The following is a 22,360-nucleotide window of genomic DNA, read 5'->3' as shown; positions in this document are numbered from 1 at the left end:
TCAAGTGACACATGACAGATGGCTTTATTCAGACATCCATGTTAATATTACAGCAGTTCCACCAATACCCAATAAGGGGGTGGGGTCAAAATGGCAGCGTTTCCACGCTTTTAAGGTGACTACAGTCAGTGGGTCTGGTTTAAAGTCTCTTTGGTATTGTTGTCCTTGGTTACCATGGTAAGCAAACCTTTCTGGTAGTTGGTGAAGTGCAAATCAGGATGAGGGGACCTCCTGCAGCTCTTCACTTTGAATTGGACATCCACTTTTTCTTTGGATCGTCCATATTATGTATTCTATGTGCCCTCTCTGCATCCATTGCAGCCTGGTCATCCTGGAAGGGGAATCCTCCCATCTGTGGTCAAGGTTTCTCATTTTTCCCCTGATCGGGGTTTTTGGAAATTTTCCTTGCCCTCCTGGGAGTTTAAGATCAGGGGATGTTTGAGAATAATTGTCTTTTTTTTTTTTTTTTGTATATGTGAAGCACTTTGAGACTTGTTTGTGATTTAGGGCTATATAAATAAACTTGACTTGCAAACATCAGCATCGTACGTACTCCTCGTCATTGTTAAGCGCCTCCTCCATTTCCTCCTCAGCATCACCATTGTGGCTCTCACCAATGTGGTTCTCCATTTCGACCCTCAGCTCGACCTGTCCCGTCTCCATGCCCGCAGCCGCCTCACTTCCTGTCTCTGCTTTTCCTGCCAGACAGGGATTAGGGTTGAAACATTTGTACCCTCAAGTGTAACAGGTCAGTTTTGCGTCGGTCACTCTCGTGGAAGGGGTAGCTTCACCTATCGCCTTGCATATATATATATTTTTTTTTTTAAAACAACGGATGGACACAGGTGCACCTATACCCATAATGACTTTTGTATTTACGAGCCCTCCTGCACAATTCCGTCAACAGATGGCCGAATCTCAAACTTTCCCACCAAGACTTTTGTTGGAAAAATGTATATATATGTTATCATGCGTTCTCTTTTAGTTTCTATATTACCATATTACAATAAATGATCTACCGCTACATTAGTGCGGACGTGTGCTTGTTGTTCTGCTTTGCTGTTCTTATGTTCACCACAGAAAACCACATTAGCAGAGGTGTGAGGTCCTATCTTGGTCAGCGAGATGCAGCTGCAGAGAATACAACGCCCTGCAACGGCATTGTGTCTATCTTGATCAAGTGGCGGACTCCGCACTTCACACACTCAAGATATGGAGCGCTAAGAGCGCCCCTGGTTCCTGCTGATATGGTTGCTTGAACCCATTGAACTTGCTGAACTCTGTATGCTCCTTTCTGTATCGCCATATCATAAGTATACCATCTGCCGTTTTTACTCTTACCAAAGCAGAAGCCTTCGCGCTTTTTCTTTTTCTTAGCGGTTTCTGCTATACATGTGGGCAGGGCATCCCTAAATAAAAAGAGCAAGGATGCAGACAGACTTTAGTGTAGTTTGGGCATTGTAACCTGTCTGTACTGCACCCCTTGCGCAAGCTGCGACTCAATATTCTGCCTCACTTGTGGTTTGCCTGCTGATACTTTTCTCTTAACATTTATACAGTCGGTGAATAAAAACCTGACAACTTTCATTGCACCTGGCCCAACAGCTGCGAGAAACCCAAACTCAGCACACCAGGGCTTTTGGACTTACAGATGCCTCAAAAGGTGCCGGAATCCCTTACTCATCACTTTCTGTGACTCCAAAAGTGGACAACGCTCATGACCTCCATGATTACATAAATGATCGGTAGTCCCTGATCCAACAGCTTCGTGATGACCTCTATGACGATGAATCACAGGATGATCTAGGATTTTCTTGTTCTCACCTTCCTCGTGCAGCCTTTTATTCTCTTCCGGCTCCGTCTCCGGGTCCATCCCCTCCTCTGATTCCAGCTCCGCCGTAACTTCATCTGCCGAACACGAGGCGTCTTGGCGTGCCGTTTGGGCCTGCGCCGCCTCCTTGGCCTGGCGGATGCAGTTGAGCCACTGCTGCTTGTTGAAAGCGTCGCTGGCCTGGAAGCAGTGACTCTGCAGTGCGCCACCCGAAACCCGGTATGACACGCGGAAGAAGTTCTTTGCTGCCGGGACACAAACGATCAAAGTCTGAGGCCGTCGCCAGCTTTGAGACTTTTGGCGTGGAGTCGCTACTGACTGCGCTCGTTGTTGCTGAAAGCTCCCCGGATGGAGCCGCCCACTCTCATCTCGCCGTCCTCCAGGTCCTCCAGGTCCAGCTGGCGGATGGGGATGGGTCGCCGGCACAGCTGGTAGCTGACGGGCTGCTCGTTGAGCGCCACAGCACGGGTGATGACCAGCACGTCTTGGAACAGGAACACGTGGAGCTTCTACGCATGGAGGGAAAAAGTCAAATGGGGCCTCAGCATTGGTGGTGCAGCTGTCGCAGGTTTGGCTGACCAGTCCTCTGTTGTTCTTGAGCTCGCCGTGGCAGCTGAGCGTCCTGGAGCGTTGAATCAGGGCGTCCCTGTGGCCCACCTCGGTGTAGAGCAGCCGGTCCTTGTAGAACTCACACTCAGACTCGCCTGTGTGCCTGTTGATGTCGCCCACCAAACCTTGGACCAGCAGCATCTGTGAGGATGGTGCCCGGTGGAGTTGAAGGGAAAATGATTAAAAAAACAAAATCAGTATTTTCTTATCTAGTCAGTTCTTCGACTCCATTTGTATCAAGTCGGGCTTTCCCCTCACCGCCTGGTCCAGATGCGGCCGGTCCGGGTGATGGTCGGGCGTGTGCTTGAGGATTTCGCGCAGAAGCAGCGGGTACTTGACCAGCCGGCTGCGCGGGATGTCCAGGAAGTTCCACAGGTCCAATTTCCTGCTGAAGGGCGACTGCTGGCAGCGCTGCAGGAAGTCCTGTACCCGCAGGTTCTGCTTCTTCTGGTCCAGCAAGGCCTTGGCCCAGACCTGGTTGCTGCAGTATGCCGTGTACGATGACAGACACGGCAGCTGCGCACGAACACGCACGTATATCAGCGGAATCATTTGCTGACGACGACACTTTTGATACATGACAACATTTATGCCGTGTTTTTGCTCTCCGTCCCACAAACCGGAAAATTGTCAGTCAGGTCCGTTCATGACCCACTTGTTACTCGTTTCTACTCCTTTAAAATGGTCTCAAAGTCAACATTTCCCTCACCCACTCGGTCAGGATCTGTCCGACATGTTCCGTGGACCCGTCTGGGTTCCTAGCTTGGCAGAGGCGACTCAGCAGGTCTGAGGACGGACAAAAATGCTGGCTGAGCACTTCGGTGTCGGCACTGGATCAGGACATCGAGCGTGTGCGCTACCTTCATGAAGAGGGATCAGTGAGTCCAGAGTACTGAAGATCTGGTTCAGTTCTTGCTCGGTCATGATGGACAGCGTCAGCATGGGGTCGTGGTAAGCCTGCAAAACATTATGATTGGGGCTGGTTGTATCTGTAGAAAGAATTCAAAAGTGTTTTGTTTACCTTTTTCGCTAATTTGAGATCATCCACCAGATCTTGCTCGCCCTGAGCCAGCTCAAAAATGGCCTGCAATGTAAACAATTTGTCATTCGTACAACAGAAAATGTTCGATATTCATTTTAAAATAATTATTTTATCATTATTTTTCAATATTTCCAGTCTTTGTAATTAAAATATTTGTTTTAGAAAAAAAATCAAATAATTATGAATATGAAAATACATCCATATTTTCAACCTGATTTGAAAGAAAATTTATTCTGTTTTTAAAATCACAAAAACAAGTATTAAGAGTATGGAATTAATGTTTTTTTTTTGGTCTTGCTGACTGTCAAAATCTATCAACAAGTGATGGGGGGAGATTACATTTTCTGATTGGCTGGATGACTTGTGCAAAAAAAGGACACACCAACTGATGTTGAAACAAATATTTCAAATTCATATTTCAAAATCGTAATCCAAAGGATTTCAATAACTGTTTATTTCAGACCCATCAGAGGATCTGAAAGATCACAGAGTACAAAAATAAATCGAGATTTTCTCTCATACTTCCAATTTTGGCACACACAAAAACATTGGCTGCTTTAGTGTAAAGGTTTAGCATGATATGAAAAGTCACCTCCTGTCGCTTGATGTCTTTGGGGCTGAGCGTTTGCGTCGCCCCCAAGTGGACCTCGAATGTCTCGCTCCAGAGTTTGCTGTCACGACGCTTGGCGGCTGAGCCGGTCCCCGTGGCAACCCTGGACAGTGTGGAGCCAGAGGAAGAGGAAGTTGTGGAAGAGCAGGAGTTGGACTTGGCTGCTGAGGTCACCCGGGTCTTCATGGAGGAGGAGGAAGAGGAGAAGGGGGTGGCAGGAGCCCGAGGAGGAGGAAGAGGTGGCGGCGGCGGCGGCGGAAGGGCTCGCTCCGTTCGGAAGCTGATGGAACGCTGAGGGAGTGCGCGTTTGTCAGAAGAAAAACTCCAAATAATGTTTTTTCGTTCTTGGAGGCTCACCTGCAGCGTCTGTCCGAACCTTTTGAGCGGCGCCGTCTTGATAGGCAGCAGGCTGGCTAGGGACGTCACCCCGGAGACCAACGCTTTGCTGCGCTTGGCACTCGGCTCCTGCAAAACAACAGAGACTACGTAATATACGGCAATACGTACAAACGCCACTAGATGGCAGCATCACTGCAAACGTCTTTCTGTTCCTTCCATAGTACGTGATCATTTTCCACTTGTGAGAAGTTTTACGTGGTTTCATCTTCGATCTTTTGGCACTCGTGACAGTTATGAATGTTGACAAAAATTGTGTCTTTCTCAAGTGTTATTTGCGCTACGTGCTAATGGGAAAGCTAACATTGAGCATTTCATCCAGCATCGCCAGGCGTAATGAACAGGGTCACGCTCAAGGTCAGGGTCACTGCAACCTTGGCCGACAACGCTTCGGACCGTGTTTGCCAATGAAACGGAACATTAGGTGCATGGACGCAATACATTTGCAATCATTGGGAATCCACAGAAGAAGAAAGTCAACTGGTGTCAAGACAAAAAATCAAATCCTCCAAAAGACGTGTCCTACTGTACCGGCACTTGCTTGCTCTTGTGCTTGCTGATCTCCACGGACGACGTCAAATTCAAGCTGTGTAGCAGAAGACCCAAACGCTTCTGCCCGGCAACCATGATGCCCTCCCACAAAACCAAACAAAAAGTCGGCAATGATCACGAATCCGAGAGAACGGCAACAGCTCGAGTCTTCTGCCGCTCGTCACAGCAACATCTGGACCGCGAGCGCTCACTCCCATCCCACCCGAAGCTTCTCTCTCTCTCTCTCTCACTTTGTGTGCGATGCAAGCTTTCTGCTGCCTTATCAGTTTTTTGTTCTCTGTGATTCAACACCTCGTCACTCCTTCACTGCCTCCCTTACTTCCTTCCTTCAATCCCACCTTTTCCTTACTTTCTCTCAGAATTTGGAGGAAAAGTGTCCTACTTTCCATCACAAAAGGATTTTTACTTTGCGAAAAGTTGAGAAAAAAATCGAATCAAAATCATTTGCACGTATTTAATCGTGCGCATGAGTGATATGAGGAACACAAGCGAGGCCATTGTGTCCTATTTTGAGCGGTCTCCATCGTTTCACGGCGGGGCAATGACTTGCCCCCGAGTCACCGAATCAGTGACTTTCCTACGTTGCCATGTAGACTCAGCTCAAAATGGCCACCGCGTTGACTCAGCCGCCATTGACTGAAAATTGACACTTTGTTTTGGTTGTATTTAACCAACAATGGCCCAAGTCAATTACATGACCCAAGTCTATAAAATGAAAGGAGGCCTTGTGAGAGCCGGTAGAAGGGCTCGATGAAGAAGTGGCTCACAATTGTTTGCGTGCCAGCCAATAATTGCTCACGGAGCATGTGACCCCGCCTGGCAACATGGTCATTAAAAACACATCAATAATGAATTTAGATGACCATGGCTGTGCAGCTCACGTGTCATTTTTGAAAGCTGCCCTGGAAAACTTGGGAACGTGCTCCCATGGATGAGCCAGGACAGTCCGAGATGAGGTCAATGTAAAAAAAAAAAAAAAAAAAGCTGATATTTTTAATCAGGTACAGGAACAAAGTATAAACGTAAAACACATCAAGTAAGTAAATTAAATCAATTACCAAATTGTCGAAAAAGACAGATGAAAAAAAATAATTGAAATTCAACATTCCTTAAAAAAAGCCAATAAAAAAATGTTTTAATACAGTAATAAAAACAAGAATTGACTATCAAATGTACTAATTCTAATGAAGTAGTAATAATTTACTAATTATTGAACACAATAAAAGATCCCACCAATGTGTACATTTCTTATCTTACTAACGTGATAACTTTCACTGAAGCCAATTAGCTATTCAACCAATGAGCTCAATGTATTTAAAAATATATTTACAATAAATACATTTTTCAAAGGAATCACAATGTGAATGAGAACAATCTTGTCCTTGTGTGTATGAGTGAAGAGGAGTGAGGTGGTGGTGGTGGTGGTGGTGGTGGGCAGGGGTGCATGCATCCTGTGCTGCTTTCAACAAAGTGGTAAACGCCCGGGAAGGAACTGGCGGCTGCACTAAAACTCCAAAAATACTCACATGTGCTCGACACGCTACATACACAGGGACTGACCCAACCTGAGAGCACTGCCACCCCCCCCCCCCCCCCCCCATTCAAGTTGTTAGCATGATGCTAACACAGAGCAAGGAACGTAAAGAGCAGAACTTACATTGATGTCCAGAGTGCAGAGGCTGAGCGAGTCGGCATCTCTGCTGGCCTGCTTCCTCTTCTTCTGCAATGCACAAAAAGATTAAATCGCTTTACAGTACAATCAATTGATTTAATCGAAAACTTTTCAACAAAAGATCGATCTCACTGTTATTAAGAGGAAAGACATTTTAGAATTTGGGCATTTTAACAAGAAACATCAAGTTGACACTCATAATTTGGTTTTGCGGGCTACATAGAAGGATGTGGAGGGACGGATCTGGCCCGCGGGCCTTGACTTTGACACCGGTGCACTACACCATCCTTGGAAGCTTTGAACTACCGGGAAATGGCTGATGCCTTTTCCTGCAGGTCGCCATGGCAACAAAACACAAAGAAAAACACAGCAACATGTGGGAAGAGGAGCCATGTTGCGAATCAAAACAAAGTCAGGAAGTTTTGTGTGTGTGAGGTCTTTGTTGTTTTGAACATTATGTAAGCTGACAGGTTACCTTTGACGCACGTCTTGGCTTCTGGCAGAACAATTAAGAAGTTAAAAAAAAATGAGATTCGCGAGTTGGACCAACTAACGTGTTCTTCGTCAACAAAGGTAAAACCAGGCGCTCCTTTTTTTTTCCGTAGTTCAAATGCTGATTTTCGTGTGATCGCAAAAAACTGACTTGAGTTAGCGGGCTCCCGGGAAACACGGCACTCAGATAATTTGCTTGAACCGTTTGGTTAACTACACTGCAGATTCTGATGATTTGAATCAGTCCACCAACTTGCAGAATTACCCGAAAAACACAAGGGACTCAAAAAACAAGTCATCAGTTTGGGCAACTCAGTTACTCTCTCCAGGTAACCATGGCAACCCTGGTGACAAGTCCAAATGGTTCAGCTCTTTTGAAATTTGCGACTCACCCGATAGTAAAGGAACAGACAGCAGCCCATCATCGGCGCCTGGCAACTGACACTCGATTTGCAATTCAGATGCGGTCACATCGGATGCGGGCGGCCACACTACGCTTCCCTCTCCTTCTTCTTCTTGTCTTCTCTTCTCCCTCAACCGAGGATATGCAGCGGCCTTCTCGTCAGGCGCTGACCAAAGAACAGGAACCCTCCAGCATTGTGCGCGACCACTGAGCCGGTTCCCGTCGAGCAAACAGGAAGTGACGGCGGCGCGGGGGAAAAAATTGTCTAAAATTAGGAGCTCCGGGAGCAGCGGAGAGCCCAGCGCAAGGACAACAACAAGGCCATTAAGGAAATACCTTCATGTCCAAGCCAGGTTGACCCCGCTGACATGACATTTACCCTCAAGCCACAAGCCGATTTTCAACTCACGCCTGATGTCAGCCAATCACGGGAGACTTCAGCTCAGTGAGTACTGCGAGGATAACAGCCGCAAGTGCGTTTAGCTTTTTAAAGGCAAACTCACAATTGCAGTATTATGCAAAAAAAACGTGTTTTACGTAAACAACAACTTTTCAACCGGATCATTTGAATAAATCAGCCGTGCAGTTCATTGAGCTATTGGGTTGGTGACACTTTGAACGTGCAGCAAATTTTCAACAAGATTTTTTCATTCCCGAGAACAAAAGGCTGCTCATGAGGGGGAAATCACAAGTACACGTGCTGCTATTGTACAAATGGGCTGAGCTTGAGCTCATTAATTCATGAGAAGACTTTTATTAACTCTGGATCTAAAAAAAAAAAAAAATAGAAGGAAACTAAAGAGGCCATAATTACGTTTTTGATCACTTTACAATAAACTTACACCAGTGGATATATCGAGGGGCAAAAAGTACTTAGTATACTAAGTATACGCGTGCGCGCGTGTGTGTGAGTGTGTGCGTGTGTTCTCACGTACCCCTCTGAAGTAGCGCTCATCTGAGAAGAACGCGAAAGAAGACATTTTCTTTTGCGGCCCGAAGAGAGACAAAGGTAAAATATGAATGACATATTATTATCCATCTGTTTATTCGATCTTTTTAGCAATAAACTTTATTGCTAACGAAAGAAACTTTTCCCCCAGTTGACAGTAGCTTACTGCATTGCCACCTGGTGGCCTGCCATGGGAAGTGCATAAATTATGACGTCACATATTTGTTAACCATCCATTTTCTAGAATTAGTCCTCATTCCCTCCCTCACCACATGGCGACCAATCACGCGTTCATTCACATGTGGCAAAAAATTGATAGGCCACCGTTTGTTCATAAGTGACCTGACAATGGCTGTTCATTAGTCAGAGCACATAGCAGGACAGCAGTGGTGGAGCAGACCTGCCATTTGACGATTGTGTGAACAAACACATATTTCTTTGGCGTCGTTGAGTGGATAGACGGCATTCCTGCAAAGATGGGCGTCAGCCTCACCTTGCACACGGCTCTTTGACATTGTCACCGCTTGTTGTTTGGATTTGAATCGCAACGTCAAGTGCCAACCCGTGAAACGGGAACCTATCCAGCCTGCTAAGATACTATGCTGAGCTAAGATAACCTGAAAAATAGAATTCAAAACAAGACCAAAAGATCACAAAAATATAACAACAAACTGATAAAACTCAGGGATGGAAAAGGAAATCCGTGACCCTCAAAAATGACCAAAAAGACTTTCAGGTTCTCAACAAAAAAGCACCTCATACTGTACGTACTGTGCAGGAATTGTGTGTTGATGTGTGCCTTTGAGGGGCGGGGCCTAGTGAGTGCAGTCAGTTGTCCGCACGTGAGCGTCCGGTCGTGAGTCGTGGCTTACAGCAGCTCCTTGCTAGTGTTTTCATTTTACATTTGACTGTTTGTTTGGTTCGGGAAAGGAAACGATGGAGGCTCTCCTTGCGCACGTCAGCGCATTGTAGTGCTTGAATGGATTAGTCTGATTTTGTTCGATTGATTTAAAAATTACAAAAATAACAAAATAGTAGACTAAACCACAACAAAAAAAACTATTTAAAAAAACTTGGAAGAGTTTTTTGTTGTTGTCAGCAAATTAGTTCCATCACATTCAAACTATGTGGTCCATTACGATTTGAATTCAATTGTTATGGTGATGATGACGACATGATGAATGGCGTTCACGCCTTTGTTTCTTTTTTGATGACAGCGTAAACTTGATTGGAAACATCCATTTGCTCACCTTGCGGGGGGCTGCCATCCACCACCTGCCTGCATGGGACGCCTCACTTAGGCCCCTCCTCGCTCACTTGCCTGCCAAAACCGCCAGCCGCCCCTCCACACATCCAAAACAAAAACAATTGAAGCAACACGCAACCCAACAATTTCCACAACAAGTTCCACGTTGCGCTCAGAAAACGTCAAAATAGAAGAAAAGCCTTCGATGGTAGCTGGATGTCAAAGTTTGGGTCCAAAAGTCCGCCACGCTGGAAGAAGAACAAGAAGAAAGAAAAGTGAGTCAACTGTCAAGAAGCCGAACGGCTCACGTCAAGCTAGAGGAATTCTGGGGGAGACGCTTCCCATACACATTTTTACTCTTCACAAAATAAGAGCTGCAACTGCAAAAAAACTTACCAAATGGAATTTTGACATGTAAATATTTGCACATTGTTTTGTACTTTTTAAAAAACAACTGGAATTATTTTATGAAACAAAACAAAAAAAGCATTCAAGAAAATGATGTCAATATTTCGTGGCAATTAAATGCCAAACAGGTTTTGAAAAATTAAATACCTACTTTTCTTTAAAAATAAACACTGTACAAAAAGAAGGAAATAGGCACTTTTAAATTTCAGTAAGAAATGCTTTATTGGAACAAAAATAATTTCATTCTTTCTAAATTTTAAATTAAAACTACCCCTATTTCGACTTAATTTTCTCAAAATGAAATTAGTTGAAAAAAAAAATGCAATTTCAAACTAATTACTGTTGAAGAATTCAACTAAATAGCTGTGATAAGTGTTACGAGATGCCTTTTTTTATTTCCTACATTTAAGGTACGTACTATAAAACAGTACTTGGCCATTTAATGCATGAAAACAAATCTAGAAAAAAAAATAAAATTAGAACACATACCTCCGGCAAAATGAAAATAAAAAATCTATATACAAGTGGAAAATGCCGTGTTCCCTTTTTCACTTTTGTGCCCAATTTCATTCCAAATGTTAGCAATAGCACAAGGCATCTTCAAATGTGAATAAAAATATATTTTCCACCAACATTGGGAACCACTGTCGAGTCAATATTCCTCGAAAAAGAACTTTTCGTGGGCAGAAAAAGTGCCTGTGTGCCAAATATCCACCCTGGATGTTTCTCCTGGAAAGGAACATTTTCAGGAAGCAAGAAAATTCCCACCAGTCCGCAGGCACTACAAAACTTCAAAAGTGGGGAAAAAAATGCAGTGGTTAGCAAAAGTTCCTGAGGCGTCGTCCTTCACACCTGATCACCACGGTTACCGGCATCCCAGAACATCCATTGGAGAATTAGTTTGAACGTTACAGTGAGACCACAGGTTCCTGTAACGCACTTCGCTCCAAGTGGTGCAGTTCCACTTTACAAACTGTGGGGGCGCCGCAGCCCAGAGACGTGACTGCCGGCGGCTCCTCGTCTCCTACGCCATCAAACCGAAAGTCAGGAGGGTGTGACAACTTACGCAGCGGTGACGTCTCATCGGCGAGCTTACCCAAGCCGGATGAGGACGACTCGCTCTCCGCCAGGGACGACGAGTCGGCCTGCTCGTGAGACAGGCCGTCCATCATGGGGATGGACAGTTCCGAGGAAGGCACAGACGACTCGTAGATGCCCGAGTCGCGGGGTGGCGGTGGCGGCGGCAGCTCGGACGACGCTTCTGCAGGAGGAGCCTCGTAGTCCAGGACGCACGGCGAAGGCGATGCTTCCTCCAGGAAGATTACGGAGGACGTTCTAAATGAAAGACCCAGGTGATCTCTGAAACCAAAATCTTGCCTGCGCATGGATTTACCTGGAAGTGCGTTCCAGCCCGGAAGGCGATCCTGCTGGAGCAGGACTGGGACAGGAAGCAGGAACAGGAACGGGAACGGAACTCAGGCCGGGGCCCAGACTGAGGTTGAAGCTGACGGCGTCTGAGGGTGAGGCAGGGGCGAGCAAGAGCGCGTTCTTCCTGGACCTTTCCTCGCTGCCCTCAGGCGTCTTCGCCAGCACCTGGTTGAGAACCAGGCCGCCGTCCGGACGGGTGGACGAGGAGGGCACCTCGTCGTCCCGGACAGACACGGCGGGTGTGCTGGGAAGCGGCGGCGAGCAGGAAGCGTGAAGCTTGTGGAACCAGTCGGGGTTTTGGCTGATGTGCTGGTGCATGTTGCAGATGGCCACGTAGAGCGAGCGGCCCGACTTGCTGCGGAAGTAGTTCCTGCGCGAGATGTTGAGCGGCTGCGAGTCGCGCTCGGCCAGGCCCGAGCGGCCCGAGTGCAGGCGGGCGAACAGCTGAGGCAGCTGATCCATCAGCTTAAACCTCAACACACACACAACGGAACAACACCGAGTCACTCCATTGTTACGAGGTTAGAGCAGAGTCCATTAAATAAAGCAAAATGGAGTTCATTCAATTTAATAAGGGCGATAATGGAAAGAAGAATAAAATCAGCTGGCAATTGATACCTTAGTGAAAATTGGAAAAACAATACCTACCGTATTTTCCGGACTATAAGGCGCACCTAAAAACCTAAAATTTTCTCAAAAGCCGACGGTGCGCCTTATAGTCCGGTGCGCCTTATATATGGACCAAATTCCTAAATTTAAACTGACCCGAACAATTGTGTCATGAAATCAATCATAAGTGGCCCGCTGAAGACTATGAATCATGAATCGAAAAGACTATGGATCATTATTTTATGATTATTAAGTAATTTGTTGCGTCTGAAGTTGAAATAAAAAAGATAAAATGGAGAATGATTTGATTTGGATTAAAAATCTGACATGATGCATTAATGGTGCGCCTTGTAGTCCGGTGCGCCTTATACAAGGACAAAGTTTTAAAATGGGCCATTCAATGAAGGTGCGCCTTATAGTCCGGCGCGCCTTATAGTCCGGAAAATACGGTACTCATGAGAAAAGCACATTTAAATTGAAATTAATTGTATCCAAAAAATACGTAACACTATTTTCATTTTTGAAAATCATCTTTTGAAAATATTTTGAGTCAATTTCTAAAATGTTTTTTCAAATAAGTAACTTACATTTGCTTCATTTTCAATTGGAAAAGATGTAAAAAAATGCAATTCTACTCAGTAGAAAGCAAATTGCTCCTAAGGGACATTGATTGTTGAGCGAACATGGTTTGTCCTCTTTCTGCCTACCTGGGAGCCAGACCGAGGACGGTGGGAACGTCGTTCTCGGTGGAATAGTCGAAGTAGACGGCCATGTAGCGGTGGAGCTCGCCGACGTGGCCGTGCTCCTCGCTCTCCTGCTGCTTGGCCTGCCGCAACTTCTCGCCGATCATGGCCACGCCCGCCACAAACAGGTCGCCGCCACCGCCGGACCTCCCCGCCGGACAATCCATGTCGCAGACGCCGCTGTTGCCGCGGCGACCCACCGGCGTCTTTCCTCGGCGGCTCTTCCGCTCCACGAAGTAGCTGTGGGGACGGAGGCGGAGCGAATGATTCCAGACGCTGCTAACGGAAGTAGCATCTCGATTTCTCCTATCATTCCACATTGTGCAAAAAAAAAAAGGGGGGGCTTGGGGGGGGCTCAACGCACCGCAGGCCTCTGGAGCAGACGGTGATGATGAAGTTTGCTTCGTCCAGCTGCCGACTGAGCCACGACATCCGACCTTCCCTGCACATCTCCAGATGTTCCCACAAGTCCAGCACCACCTGAGCGCCCACATGACGGACAGGTGAGACCAAAGGCGCCAACCCGGCGGGCCTGGTTCGCTCACCTCGCAGCCGCAGAAATCCTGCAGGAAGTAGGCGAAGCTTTGTACCACCGCGGCGTGCTTGGCTCCGTCGCGGTCCGAGTAGCAGATGAAGACTTTGGGGCGGGGCCACGGTCTGTCGGCGCTGGACGCCGCGCTCTGATTGGATGACTCGCTGCTCTCCTCGTCCAGCTGGCTGTAGATATTTTCTAAGGAGGAGCCGCGTGTCCAGCCGTCATGCTTTCCATCCCGCAAACATTCTGCTCTCACCTTGCTGCTTCTTGCGACACATGACGGTGAAGAGTGTGGCGAAGGCCGACATGATGACCAGCGGCACGGTGATGGCCATGGCACGGATAGGCCCCGCCCATGGCCAGTGCACTGCAGCGGGACAAAAACGCACTTTAGCCGCCGCACCACATACCCGTAGCAAAAAAGCTCCGCCTTACCTTGGCTGACGTAAAACTGCGTCTGGCGCCTGGTGGTGTTGCTTTCGTCCCGGAGCTGCCGCGCAATAAAATGACCGTTACGGAAGTGAAGGAGCGCGGCGGTCGCGGCGTTTGAGTACCTCGATGGTGTAGGTCCCTGGAGTGACCACGTCCCTCAGGATGCACGTGCTTTGTGGCCGCCCGGCGTCCTGTTCAACACATTGACTTAGCGCGACGGCAAAGCGGCGGCGGGTCTGGACGGCGCGCGTCGTACGGGCTGGCAGCGGCGCAGTCGGAAGGCTCCATCGTCCTGGCGCAGTTTGTAGTAGACGTAGTAGAGGTGGAAGGCGAAGGAGGGCGGCGCCTGCTCGAAGCTGACGTGCAACTCGGAGCCCAGCTGGGTCACGCTCAGCGTCTTCGGCTTCCAGACTGATGACGACAGAGGAGCAACGTTGGCGGAATTTTCCGGGAGCAAGCCTCGCATCTCGTGAAGACAACGGCGAGAAACTCACATGGCTTGCAGACTGGGTTTTCCGAGCCCAGCAAGACTTCACAGGCTACAAAGGACGAAAAGCGGGTGGGCTGAGTGCGTTCGAATCGAAAGCGAGAGCACTTACAGTTTGTCCTGAGGAACGACGGCGGGAAGAAGGTGTCGTTCATCAGCGTGGGAAACGGCACCACGCGCACCAAGTAGTCCGTGTCGAAGCTCAAGCCACTAAACGGCTGACTGCTCAGCTTCTGCGCCAACATGGTGGACCAAGAAGGAATTCACTAATATTTGCATCAAGCCGCTGCAACCTTGAAGCCTTCACAAAAAAAGCCTATGTTGGTCTCACCGTGTTCTTGTAGGAGAAGTTGAGCTGCCGCGGGTCTTTGAGGACGAGATGTTGGCATCGTTTCCCATCGGGGTTCTTGTCCTCCAGATACACCCGGAAGCCTTTGACGTGTTCGATTCCTGCACAAACAAGTCGGATTTTTGCGTCCATCCCGCTGGACATTGTGCTTTCACGTTGCCGTGTAATTTTGAGGGACAGCTTTCCCCGAGCTGGACCAACTGGCGAGAAAGCAAACATGCCTTGAGGACTGTTAGATGATTTGTCCACATGCGGGATTGTTTTTGTCACTTTGGATTTTAGGGAAGCCGCTACTTCTAAATGGCGGCGTCGCAGAATCGGGGGAGGTTTGGAGAATTTGACGCTTCGGAGGTGTCCCGTGCCAAAGAACGAGCGTGGCGCCATCGCATCGCCGTGTCAAAGGAGCTGAGCCTGACATCCTGGCTTCTTTGACATTCGTAGCTCCTCCCCTTCCCATCAAATTGCACCCCGCCAGCTCTTTCTTGTCATCCACGCCCAGCCTGCCCCCCCCCCCTCCTCCACCTGCGCCCCCACTCTCTTTCATCCCCCTCAAAGCCGCTTTGACTCTTGTAATGAGATCTTTCCATGCACGGGACATGTTGTTCTCATTAGCCAGACAGCAGAACAGGGTTTTCCGTCTCCGGGCAGATTCCTGGGCATCTATCCCAACCTACCTACCTTCCTTCCTTCCTCAGCTTCTTCTGAGTAATGCCTTACATTATAGCAAAAATGGAAATCAATCAGAGGAATTGGGTTACTTTTGTAAGGTAGAGCACATTTGTCAGACACTGTCAGAATACCAACAGATTATGCAAATCACTTCTTGCTGGCAGAATTCCAAATTCTAAAAATACAAATCTTGCTCGACTTCTTGCAGCAGGTTGCTTGGTAGTCAGAGTTAGAATTGCACGTTCTTTTTTTTTTTTTTGCAGAAAGCTATCAAAATAAGCTCAAATGTGTCCTATAGAAATGATTCTACTTCTTGGGGCACAGTCCTGCTCGCCCCGCCCTTCGGCAAAGATCCCAATCTCTTTTGAACTACCTGTAAAGGTTTGACGCTGAGTGAGCAGGAAGACCGCGGGAGGACAGAGAGTCGTCCCGTTGTTCAGCCACCGCCGGGCCGGCAAATTCCTCGGTGGGATTTTTGGGTCTCTTTGTGGGGGGGAAAACAACTGGCTGCATTGTCACAGCCAGCAGTTTCGAGTTACACACACACACCGACCCACGTGTGCGGTGCGCACACACATTCCTTGGCACTCGCACGCAGGTAGCGAGTTACGATCAAAGCCTTATACATGATCCGTCCTCCTCCGGGGCTGCGGGTTGGATTATTGGGAAAATGGAGTTCAGTTGGTTTTTGCTTTATTCCAAAGTTCTCATTCGATTTTTCCTTCAAATTGGTTTCGTCAACTGCGGTTAGTTTGTCGGTTTCCCAAATGTAGAGCGAGAGGTAGCTAGCGCACCTAGCGGACTGGCGCACCAGTGGACCACGACTCCGGCTTGGTGGTCGCACGCCAGATGCGTGAAGGAGACATTGGCCACCTCGTGAATGACGTGTTTGCCCGGCGGGGAGTTGGACGAGCAGTCTGGAAAAGACACGAGCAAACACAAGCGTTAGTGGCGCCAGCTAACAAACAACAGCAGCATTCGACATCTTTGCGTCCATCGTTCGCTTGACGACGAACCATTCCATACGCTGAAAGACTGACTGCCGGTCGTTTCATAAATGCCCAACCCTAGCTTGAAACCCCAACGTTTGCTTGAAAGCCCAACTTGAAAGCCTACCCCAGGATTGAAAACCTCATCGTGACAAACTCGGTCTTTGTCTGGGTCAGGACACCGTTGGAGGAGCGGAGAGGAAGGCGGGCGGGAGCTCAGACACGACTCACTGCTCCTCTTTGACGGAGGTGGGGGGGGGGGGGTTGTCCTGCCGCTCGGGAACGGTGGAGGAACTCTTTCAGGTCGGCGGATGCGACACGACTCACTGATCCGCTTGGAAGAAGATGTTGGAGGAGGAGGTGGGGGGGGGGGGGGGGGGTCACGTTCAGGGCTGAAGGTCAAACAGATGCTAAGCTAATTAGCAGGGTGATGAGAGAAATGACCAGAGAGGTTTGCCTTGCACTCAAGTGGCACAGTTCTGCTCCAAGTTTTTGGTTTTTTCATGATGACATCACAGCCGCTCATCTGGAACCGTCTGAGGGGGGGGGGTCCATTTTATCAGCGCTGAGCTGCACGCTGCCGATGAAACGTCCCCGCAAATTTTTTCCCTTTTATGTCCGATTCCTTAGTTCATAGCTAGCTGACCTCTGAACCCTGACCTGCCCGACATCCTGCAAGCATGACCTCTCCCAAGAGAAACTGGAAGCAAATTTAAAGCAACGTGGATGACAAAGTGGAACACGCACACGCGCGCGCTAAAGGGTGTCCGTCTCGCTCACGGTTACGGACAAAAGGGCGGCTGGCGGTGAATCGGACACGGCTCGGGAACTTGACTTGTACCTTCCGTAGGACAAAAGAGGAGGAAGTGCACGCATGTGTGTGCGTGTTTGGGAGCATCGTGAAGAGAAAACGACTTTTTAAACACTGGAAGTTGAACTTTCTTTGCAAAACGTCTCTTTGCATCAAGAGCAAATACACAAGAGCAAAAACACTTTCTTTTTGGGTTGATTTCAATATTACGTGAAAGTCAAACTCACTGTCGCTTCGGAGCGTGACCGCCAGCCGACGACCCCCGTCGGCCCCGGACTGCATCGGCATCTGCAGAAGAGAAAATAGCGATTATTAGTCCTCACAAACCATTGCAAAAACAAAATCCGATTCTAATTATATTCGACGTGGCGTGCAATCCGGCGGAGCTACACTTGCGTAAATTCGCGGCGGCTTCTCGGGAGCCGCTCGCCGCGCCGTGCCACCTTTGAAGCACTTTTACAACTTCGACCTGCGGCAGACGCGCGTGCGCACACGCCAGCCGGCTTGTTAGAGGCGTCCGACCACACTAACACAACAAGCACACGTTAACACCCGAAAGCACTTGGACGGATGTCCCGCTGTGCACGTGTGTGTGTGTGTGTGTTGTAATGCCTATTACCAGCCAGCGTAACTCAAGAGTTGGCGTGTGCGTGCATGTGTTTGTCGTTATGAACTTGTGCACACCCTCATTGCCCTCAAACCAAACACACACACACGGCAGAAATTAACCATCAAACGAGACTTTGATGCACTCGTCACACACACACATAATAAAACGTTCTCGCAATAAAAGGCAGCACGATGAGGGTTGTGACACACAAGCATAGAAAAAGAAGGGAAAAAATCAAACATCCACACAAAGACTCGCTGACAAGGACGTGCCACACAAACACAAAGGCATCACCACACACAGACGCACACACACACACAAATACAAAGGCATCACCGCACGCACGCGCATCCTAAAGTAGTACTTGTCCATCTTGTGATTTACGGGACACAAATTTTTTTTCGCTCATGTAGCAGAAGAAAGGTTAAGTAGTAAAAAGGCAGGAAGTGGAAATGACTGGAGGGTCTTCTTGAAACTGCGGCCCCAGTGACACCCTCAAACGGCCTGCGCCTTTTTCAGATAGAGCGGTGGTATCGTTTTTTTCCAGGTGTTTCTCAAATTGTAATCAAGGAGCAAAAAAAAAAAAAAACTCGCCACCAGGATTTATCAACAGGCGTTCGAAGCCCCGCCAGCGATCAAAGTACCAAGTGAGATTTTTTGCAAAACGGCGTCTGCCAAAATGGCTGACTTCTCGTTCAATTTGGGCCTTGACGCTTTTTCCTGCATCCTCATACGATAAAGCCAATTTCATGTCCCTCGGTGAAACTTGTGTTCAGGGGTAACTTTCAAATGATACAATTGAGTAACTTCTTTGGTTTCTCGTCATTTGCGGCAATTCCAAAAAAGTTTGTCATCATGCCGGGAATGTGCCCAAAATGGTTGCTTCAAACCGAAATTGCTGACCCCTCACATCTGGAAAAAAAACATTTTGATGAGAGGTGATGCCTGAGGCTAAGCGGAACCCACTCCCACCCCCACCCCAAAAATGACTTCCTGAGCTAATCACCCAACTAATTGTGGCCTAAGCTTGTGGAAGACACAGCGATTAATCACAGCGATGCCACGAGGGCAGAAGGCCGAGACTGGAGGGTCGTGCAAGAAAGATGGCGGCGGGGACGGAAGAGGCAATCATCAGAGGGCCTGCAGGGAAGGAAAGAGGAGACGGAGGAATCAAGTTGGAGAGAACCACTTCAATTGCGTCCATCCGGGTCTGTTTTGCCGTTGGACTCGCTTCCAGATGTGCGCTTTCAATACTTGGTCCTAAAAGATTTGTTTCGCAATACCTCTGTCTAATTTGCTTTTTTTCTCGGATTTCTTTTGGAGTCACAAACCAAACCAAAGCGGCTGGCTTGGTGTTGCTGCTGGAGGACGATGAAGGTCGTCCAGGTGCACTTTGCATTCTGAGAAGGAAAAAAATTTGAAATCTGCCCTGGAATGCAAGACCTTCGTTCTTCCTGCATTTATTTTCCAGACACATCTGGAGTTGTCATGAGGTCGGCAAGTCTTTTCCCCCACGTGTCCTTGTGTGTGTGTGTGCATAGTTTAAAAAAAAAAAAAGAAAGAAAAAAATCTCAGTAAATCTATGATCAGCAGCTGTGCAGGAGGAATTAGTTGACACAAAAGCGTAGTACAACAATGCAACCTGAAGATATGTGTGTGTGTGTGTTCAGCCAAGCAGAGCTTTCCCAGCAACAGGAACAAAACCTGCAGCTCGCACCTCCTGCATGAGTGCTCCTCAATAACCCCCCAGCAGCCGACCCCTGCTGAGCTGGGGCCTGCTTTCTCCCCCCCGAACGAGGAACAAATCCATTCCAGACCTCCCGTGCAAAGAGGAAACGGCGTTGAACCAAATCATCCATTAAATAACAAATGAAAACAAACCGGCACCAATTCGTTCCTCTCAAAGTAACTGGAGCTCACCAACTGCAGCTTAGGGTGCACAAAATGATTTGCAACAAATAAAGTGGGATTGGTTTTCTTTGGGTTCTTTTGTTCTTGCGACAAACGGGAACCAGTCCGCCAATAAGAGAAACTGTCGCGGTGGTATCGCCAAGTGATTTCGTTTTCTTAATGCCTCATTATCTTCTGCCAACATCTGGACGGCAAGGTCCAAAGAGACATTTGTAGGCAAATTTCACACGGGAAAGACGTCAAGGTTCTCTGATACCAAAAACACACAAGCCCCCGCGGTGCTGAGAGCCTGGACGATGAGGAACCTGCCTGGAAAGTTGTGATTTGGGCCAGGAGGAAGTGGACTGATTTTCCCTGTGCGTCCTCCTGCAGATACGCACACACACACACATGCAGACGAGGGATGAAAAAGAGAAGGCAAAGATCATCCGGCTTTGCCGAACACAAAGGGATGTTTTAGCAAAGGGCACAGGTGAAAGCAGGCAATACGATCCGGGAGGCGGGATATCTAAGCCGAGATCTAAGCGAAGGTGGGGCAGCTCTGATCCGCAGAGACCGGGCGCAAAACATGGCCAAGTGTGTGTGTGTGTTTTTTTTTTTTTTACATTTCCAGTTGAAGCTTACTGGAAAACAGTGGAGAAAAAAAAAGGCATCCATGTTCATTGAACCAAACCAAATTTGTCTTCCAAAAGGCAGCTCGGCCCACACATCGCCACCTACAGGCCTGGCATGCAAATAACATTCATGGTTTTTGTAGGTCGTTATCCCAAACCTCACACTCTTATTTAACACACACACACACCTCCTACTACTTCACACCTGTTAAATAGCAAAGCTTCAAACCCCCACAATGAGCAGTCTTTTGTGTGTGTGTGTGTGTGTGTGTGTGTGTGTGTCGGCTGGTGCAAAGGGGGTTGTTGCAGGAAGGAATGTTTCCGAGGGTAAACAGTGTGAGGCTTCCTGTAGACAACACTTCAAAGGGGAAAAGGGGAAATACAGATAACAAGCCCAAACACACACTTACACACACTTACACACACACGATGGGGGACACATTATAGAGTTTTGTCTGAGCGGTAACATGCAGTCTGCCGAAATATCCTCCAAGAATGGAACCATATCGGAAGCCTGTCATTGTGCATGCGCTGCAAATGTGGGTCGGGGTATCAAAGATGTCAACGTCCAAAAAGTGCAACCTCAAGAAAACATGAGTGAACACACGAATGGATGATGACCTCACCTACGTGCACGCACATGTATGAAAGAAAACAGACATCATTTAATCCCTGGAGCAATGAAAACTTGGAGGGGAGATGAAATAACAAAAGTCGGATCAGATGTGGATTTTTTTTTCCCTTAGAAAAAACAACAACAGAAAGAGGAAAAAGAGAACAACTAAATATCTGTTAAGTTTTGGAAGCGTGTGCTTGCCAAACATTTTTTTTTTTTGCCAGCGCAGCTGCGAGCAGCACATGTTGTAGGGGTCCACTGTGAGAGCCATCAAATTGCAGGAAGTCAACTTTTTTTTTTTTTTTTTTACTACCTGCAATCAACCAAAGCCACAAAAGTATCGGTGGGCTCAACCTTTTCATGTTGCCCACCCCAGATTTACAACATGGGACTATTGACTTGGACAACATACCGTCACATTCTGCAACAATCAGAATCTCCAGAAAGTTTCCACATTCCACCCATATGAATAAAACGCAAATGTTAAAACGATACATACGTCGACATGTTCACACAACAACAACTCTTACATCGAGTTAAGTTTGGAAGTGACGTCATTGTCTTCAACTTTTCAATTCATTTGACAGATTTACAACAACCGTGGTCAAACTACACTTAAGCCGAATTAAGGGCCAGAAACGATGCTAATTGATTTTTTAAGAGATTACAAATCACATCCACACGTTTGAACTCATCTTTAAAACGCCACGTTTTCGAGCTCAGTTCGGCAAGGAAGCGAACCTTTCTCCGACAGGTAAATGGACACGCGCTACGGCAGAAGAATGGCGAAAAAAGTTAAATGTAATTTAACTTTGTACATTCAATCCGAATATTCCGCGCAAAGTGAAACAACAATGTGGCAAAGACAGTTAAAAAAAAATGCGGTGACACCTGAACGTGTGCACGTCTCGCTGGGTGACAAGTTAAACCATCAACAATAACAAAAACTCCCAAATGTGGATTTTTATTAGGATTATTTCTCATTTTTACCTTGAAGCCGCATCGTTCCTGGTTGTTCCTCCTGCTGCCCGAAAGCGTAGCCTCACATAAAACATTCCATATGAGGAGAAAAGCAGGGAGACAGACGAAGAGGGCGTGAGGAGCCGCCATTCCTCTCCGAAGTCTGAACAACTTCTGCAGCCCCAGAGGCGCACTCATAACGCCGATACGCGTGCAGGTAGCCATGCGCATGCGCGTCGATCTGCCGGTGCGCTCCTAGAGCGAGAGAGACTCAAGTACAGTGGAACTCCATTGCTGATTTTCTTTCCTCATAATATTGTTAAATATTTCTGAAGCCGGGAGCCAACCCCATTTTCGTGGTAAACGCGTATAACTAGTTTCATGGGG

General features: G+C 47.6%; 2 protein-coding genes and 1 long non-coding RNA gene across 8 annotated transcripts; 1 reads left to right on the top strand and 2 right to left on the bottom strand.

Annotated features, from left to right (window-relative positions):
• Positions 1–5: 5 nt before the first annotated feature.
• Positions 6–9,949, bottom strand: arhgef3 (Rho guanine nucleotide exchange factor (GEF) 3). 5 transcript variants are annotated; one of them, XM_061291594.1, is made up of 14 exons: positions 9,807–9,947; positions 8,543–8,590; positions 6,698–6,760; positions 4,450–4,557; positions 4,075–4,383; positions 3,462–3,524; positions 3,301–3,397; positions 3,150–3,226; positions 2,699–2,956; positions 2,411–2,581; positions 2,151–2,340; positions 1,825–2,076; positions 554–698; positions 6–413 (listed from the first exon to the last, which is right to left on the bottom strand). In XM_061291594.1, exons 1-14 carry the CDS (start codon positions 9,822–9,824, stop codon positions 359–361), a joined length of 1,854 nt encoding a protein of 617 aa, XP_061147578.1. In that variant the 5' UTR covers positions 9,825–9,947; the 3' UTR covers positions 6–358. The 5 variants fall into 5 exon arrangements, with proteins under 5 accessions (XP_061147578.1, XP_061147577.1, XP_061147581.1 ...); XM_061291593.1 differs by having other exon boundaries at positions 8,543–8,601; positions 9,808–9,947; XM_061291597.1 differs by lacking the exon at positions 8,543–8,590 and having other exon boundaries at positions 9,807–9,949.
• On the top strand, positions 7,061–10,789 carry LOC133162425 (uncharacterized). Of its 2 annotated transcripts, none has more exons than XR_009716217.1 (3): positions 7,061–7,285; positions 7,666–8,052; positions 9,774–10,789. It is a non-coding gene; the product is annotated as an uncharacterized LOC133162425 (long non-coding RNA). The 2 variants fall into 2 exon arrangements; XR_009716218.1 differs by having other exon boundaries at positions 7,666–8,616.
• On the bottom strand, positions 10,407–22,185 carry il17rd (interleukin 17 receptor D). The gene is made up of 16 exons (XM_061291585.1): positions 22,004–22,185; positions 17,490–17,550; positions 16,257–16,379; positions 14,776–14,894; positions 14,557–14,677; positions 14,452–14,496; positions 14,214–14,368; positions 14,080–14,148; positions 13,961–14,015; positions 13,782–13,892; positions 13,536–13,720; positions 13,355–13,470; positions 12,955–13,230; positions 11,604–12,110; positions 11,307–11,545; positions 10,407–11,234 (listed from the first exon to the last, which is right to left on the bottom strand). The coding sequence occupies exons 1-16, from the start codon at positions 22,169–22,171 to the stop codon at positions 11,119–11,121; spliced, it is 2,466 nt and encodes an 821-aa protein (XP_061147569.1). The 5' UTR covers positions 22,172–22,185; the 3' UTR covers positions 10,407–11,118.
• Between the last annotated feature and the right edge of the window lie 175 nt (positions 22,186–22,360).

This window comes from Syngnathus typhle, linkage group LG11 (genome assembly GCF_033458585.1).
Source record: "Syngnathus typhle isolate RoL2023-S1 ecotype Sweden linkage group LG11, RoL_Styp_1.0, whole genome shotgun sequence".
In the NCBI taxonomy this organism is placed as follows: domain Eukaryota; kingdom Metazoa; phylum Chordata; class Actinopteri; order Syngnathiformes; family Syngnathidae; genus Syngnathus; species Syngnathus typhle.
This window is presented reverse-complemented; position numbering and strand designations above follow the sequence as displayed.

Excerpts from the sequence above, each read along its gene's own strand:
- arhgef3 (XM_061291593.1), bottom strand. The coding sequence starts at position 9,841 with ATGCAGGCAGGTGGTGGATGGCAGCCCCCCGCAA. Across the intron at positions 6,761-8,542 it reads ATGAGCGCTACTTCAGAGGG|AAGAAGAGGAAGCAGGCCAG; the intron begins GTACGTGAGAAC and ends TGTGCATTGCAG. Across the intron at positions 3,398-3,461 it reads ATCTCAAATTAGCGAAAAAG|GCTTACCACGACCCCATGCT; the intron begins GTAAACAAAACA and ends AATGTTTTGCAG.
- il17rd (XM_061291585.1), bottom strand. The coding sequence starts at position 22,171 with ATGAGTGCGCCTCTGGGGCTGCAGAAGTTGTTCAGACTTCGGAGAGGA. Across the intron at positions 16,380-17,489 it reads GGTCACGCTCCGAAGCGACA|ACTGCTCGTCCAACTCCCCG; the intron begins GTGAGTTTGACT and ends TGTCTTTTCCAG. Across the intron at positions 13,893-13,960 it reads GCAGTTTTACGTCAGCCAAG|TGCACTGGCCATGGGCGGGG; the intron begins GTAAGGCGGAGC and ends GTCCCGCTGCAG.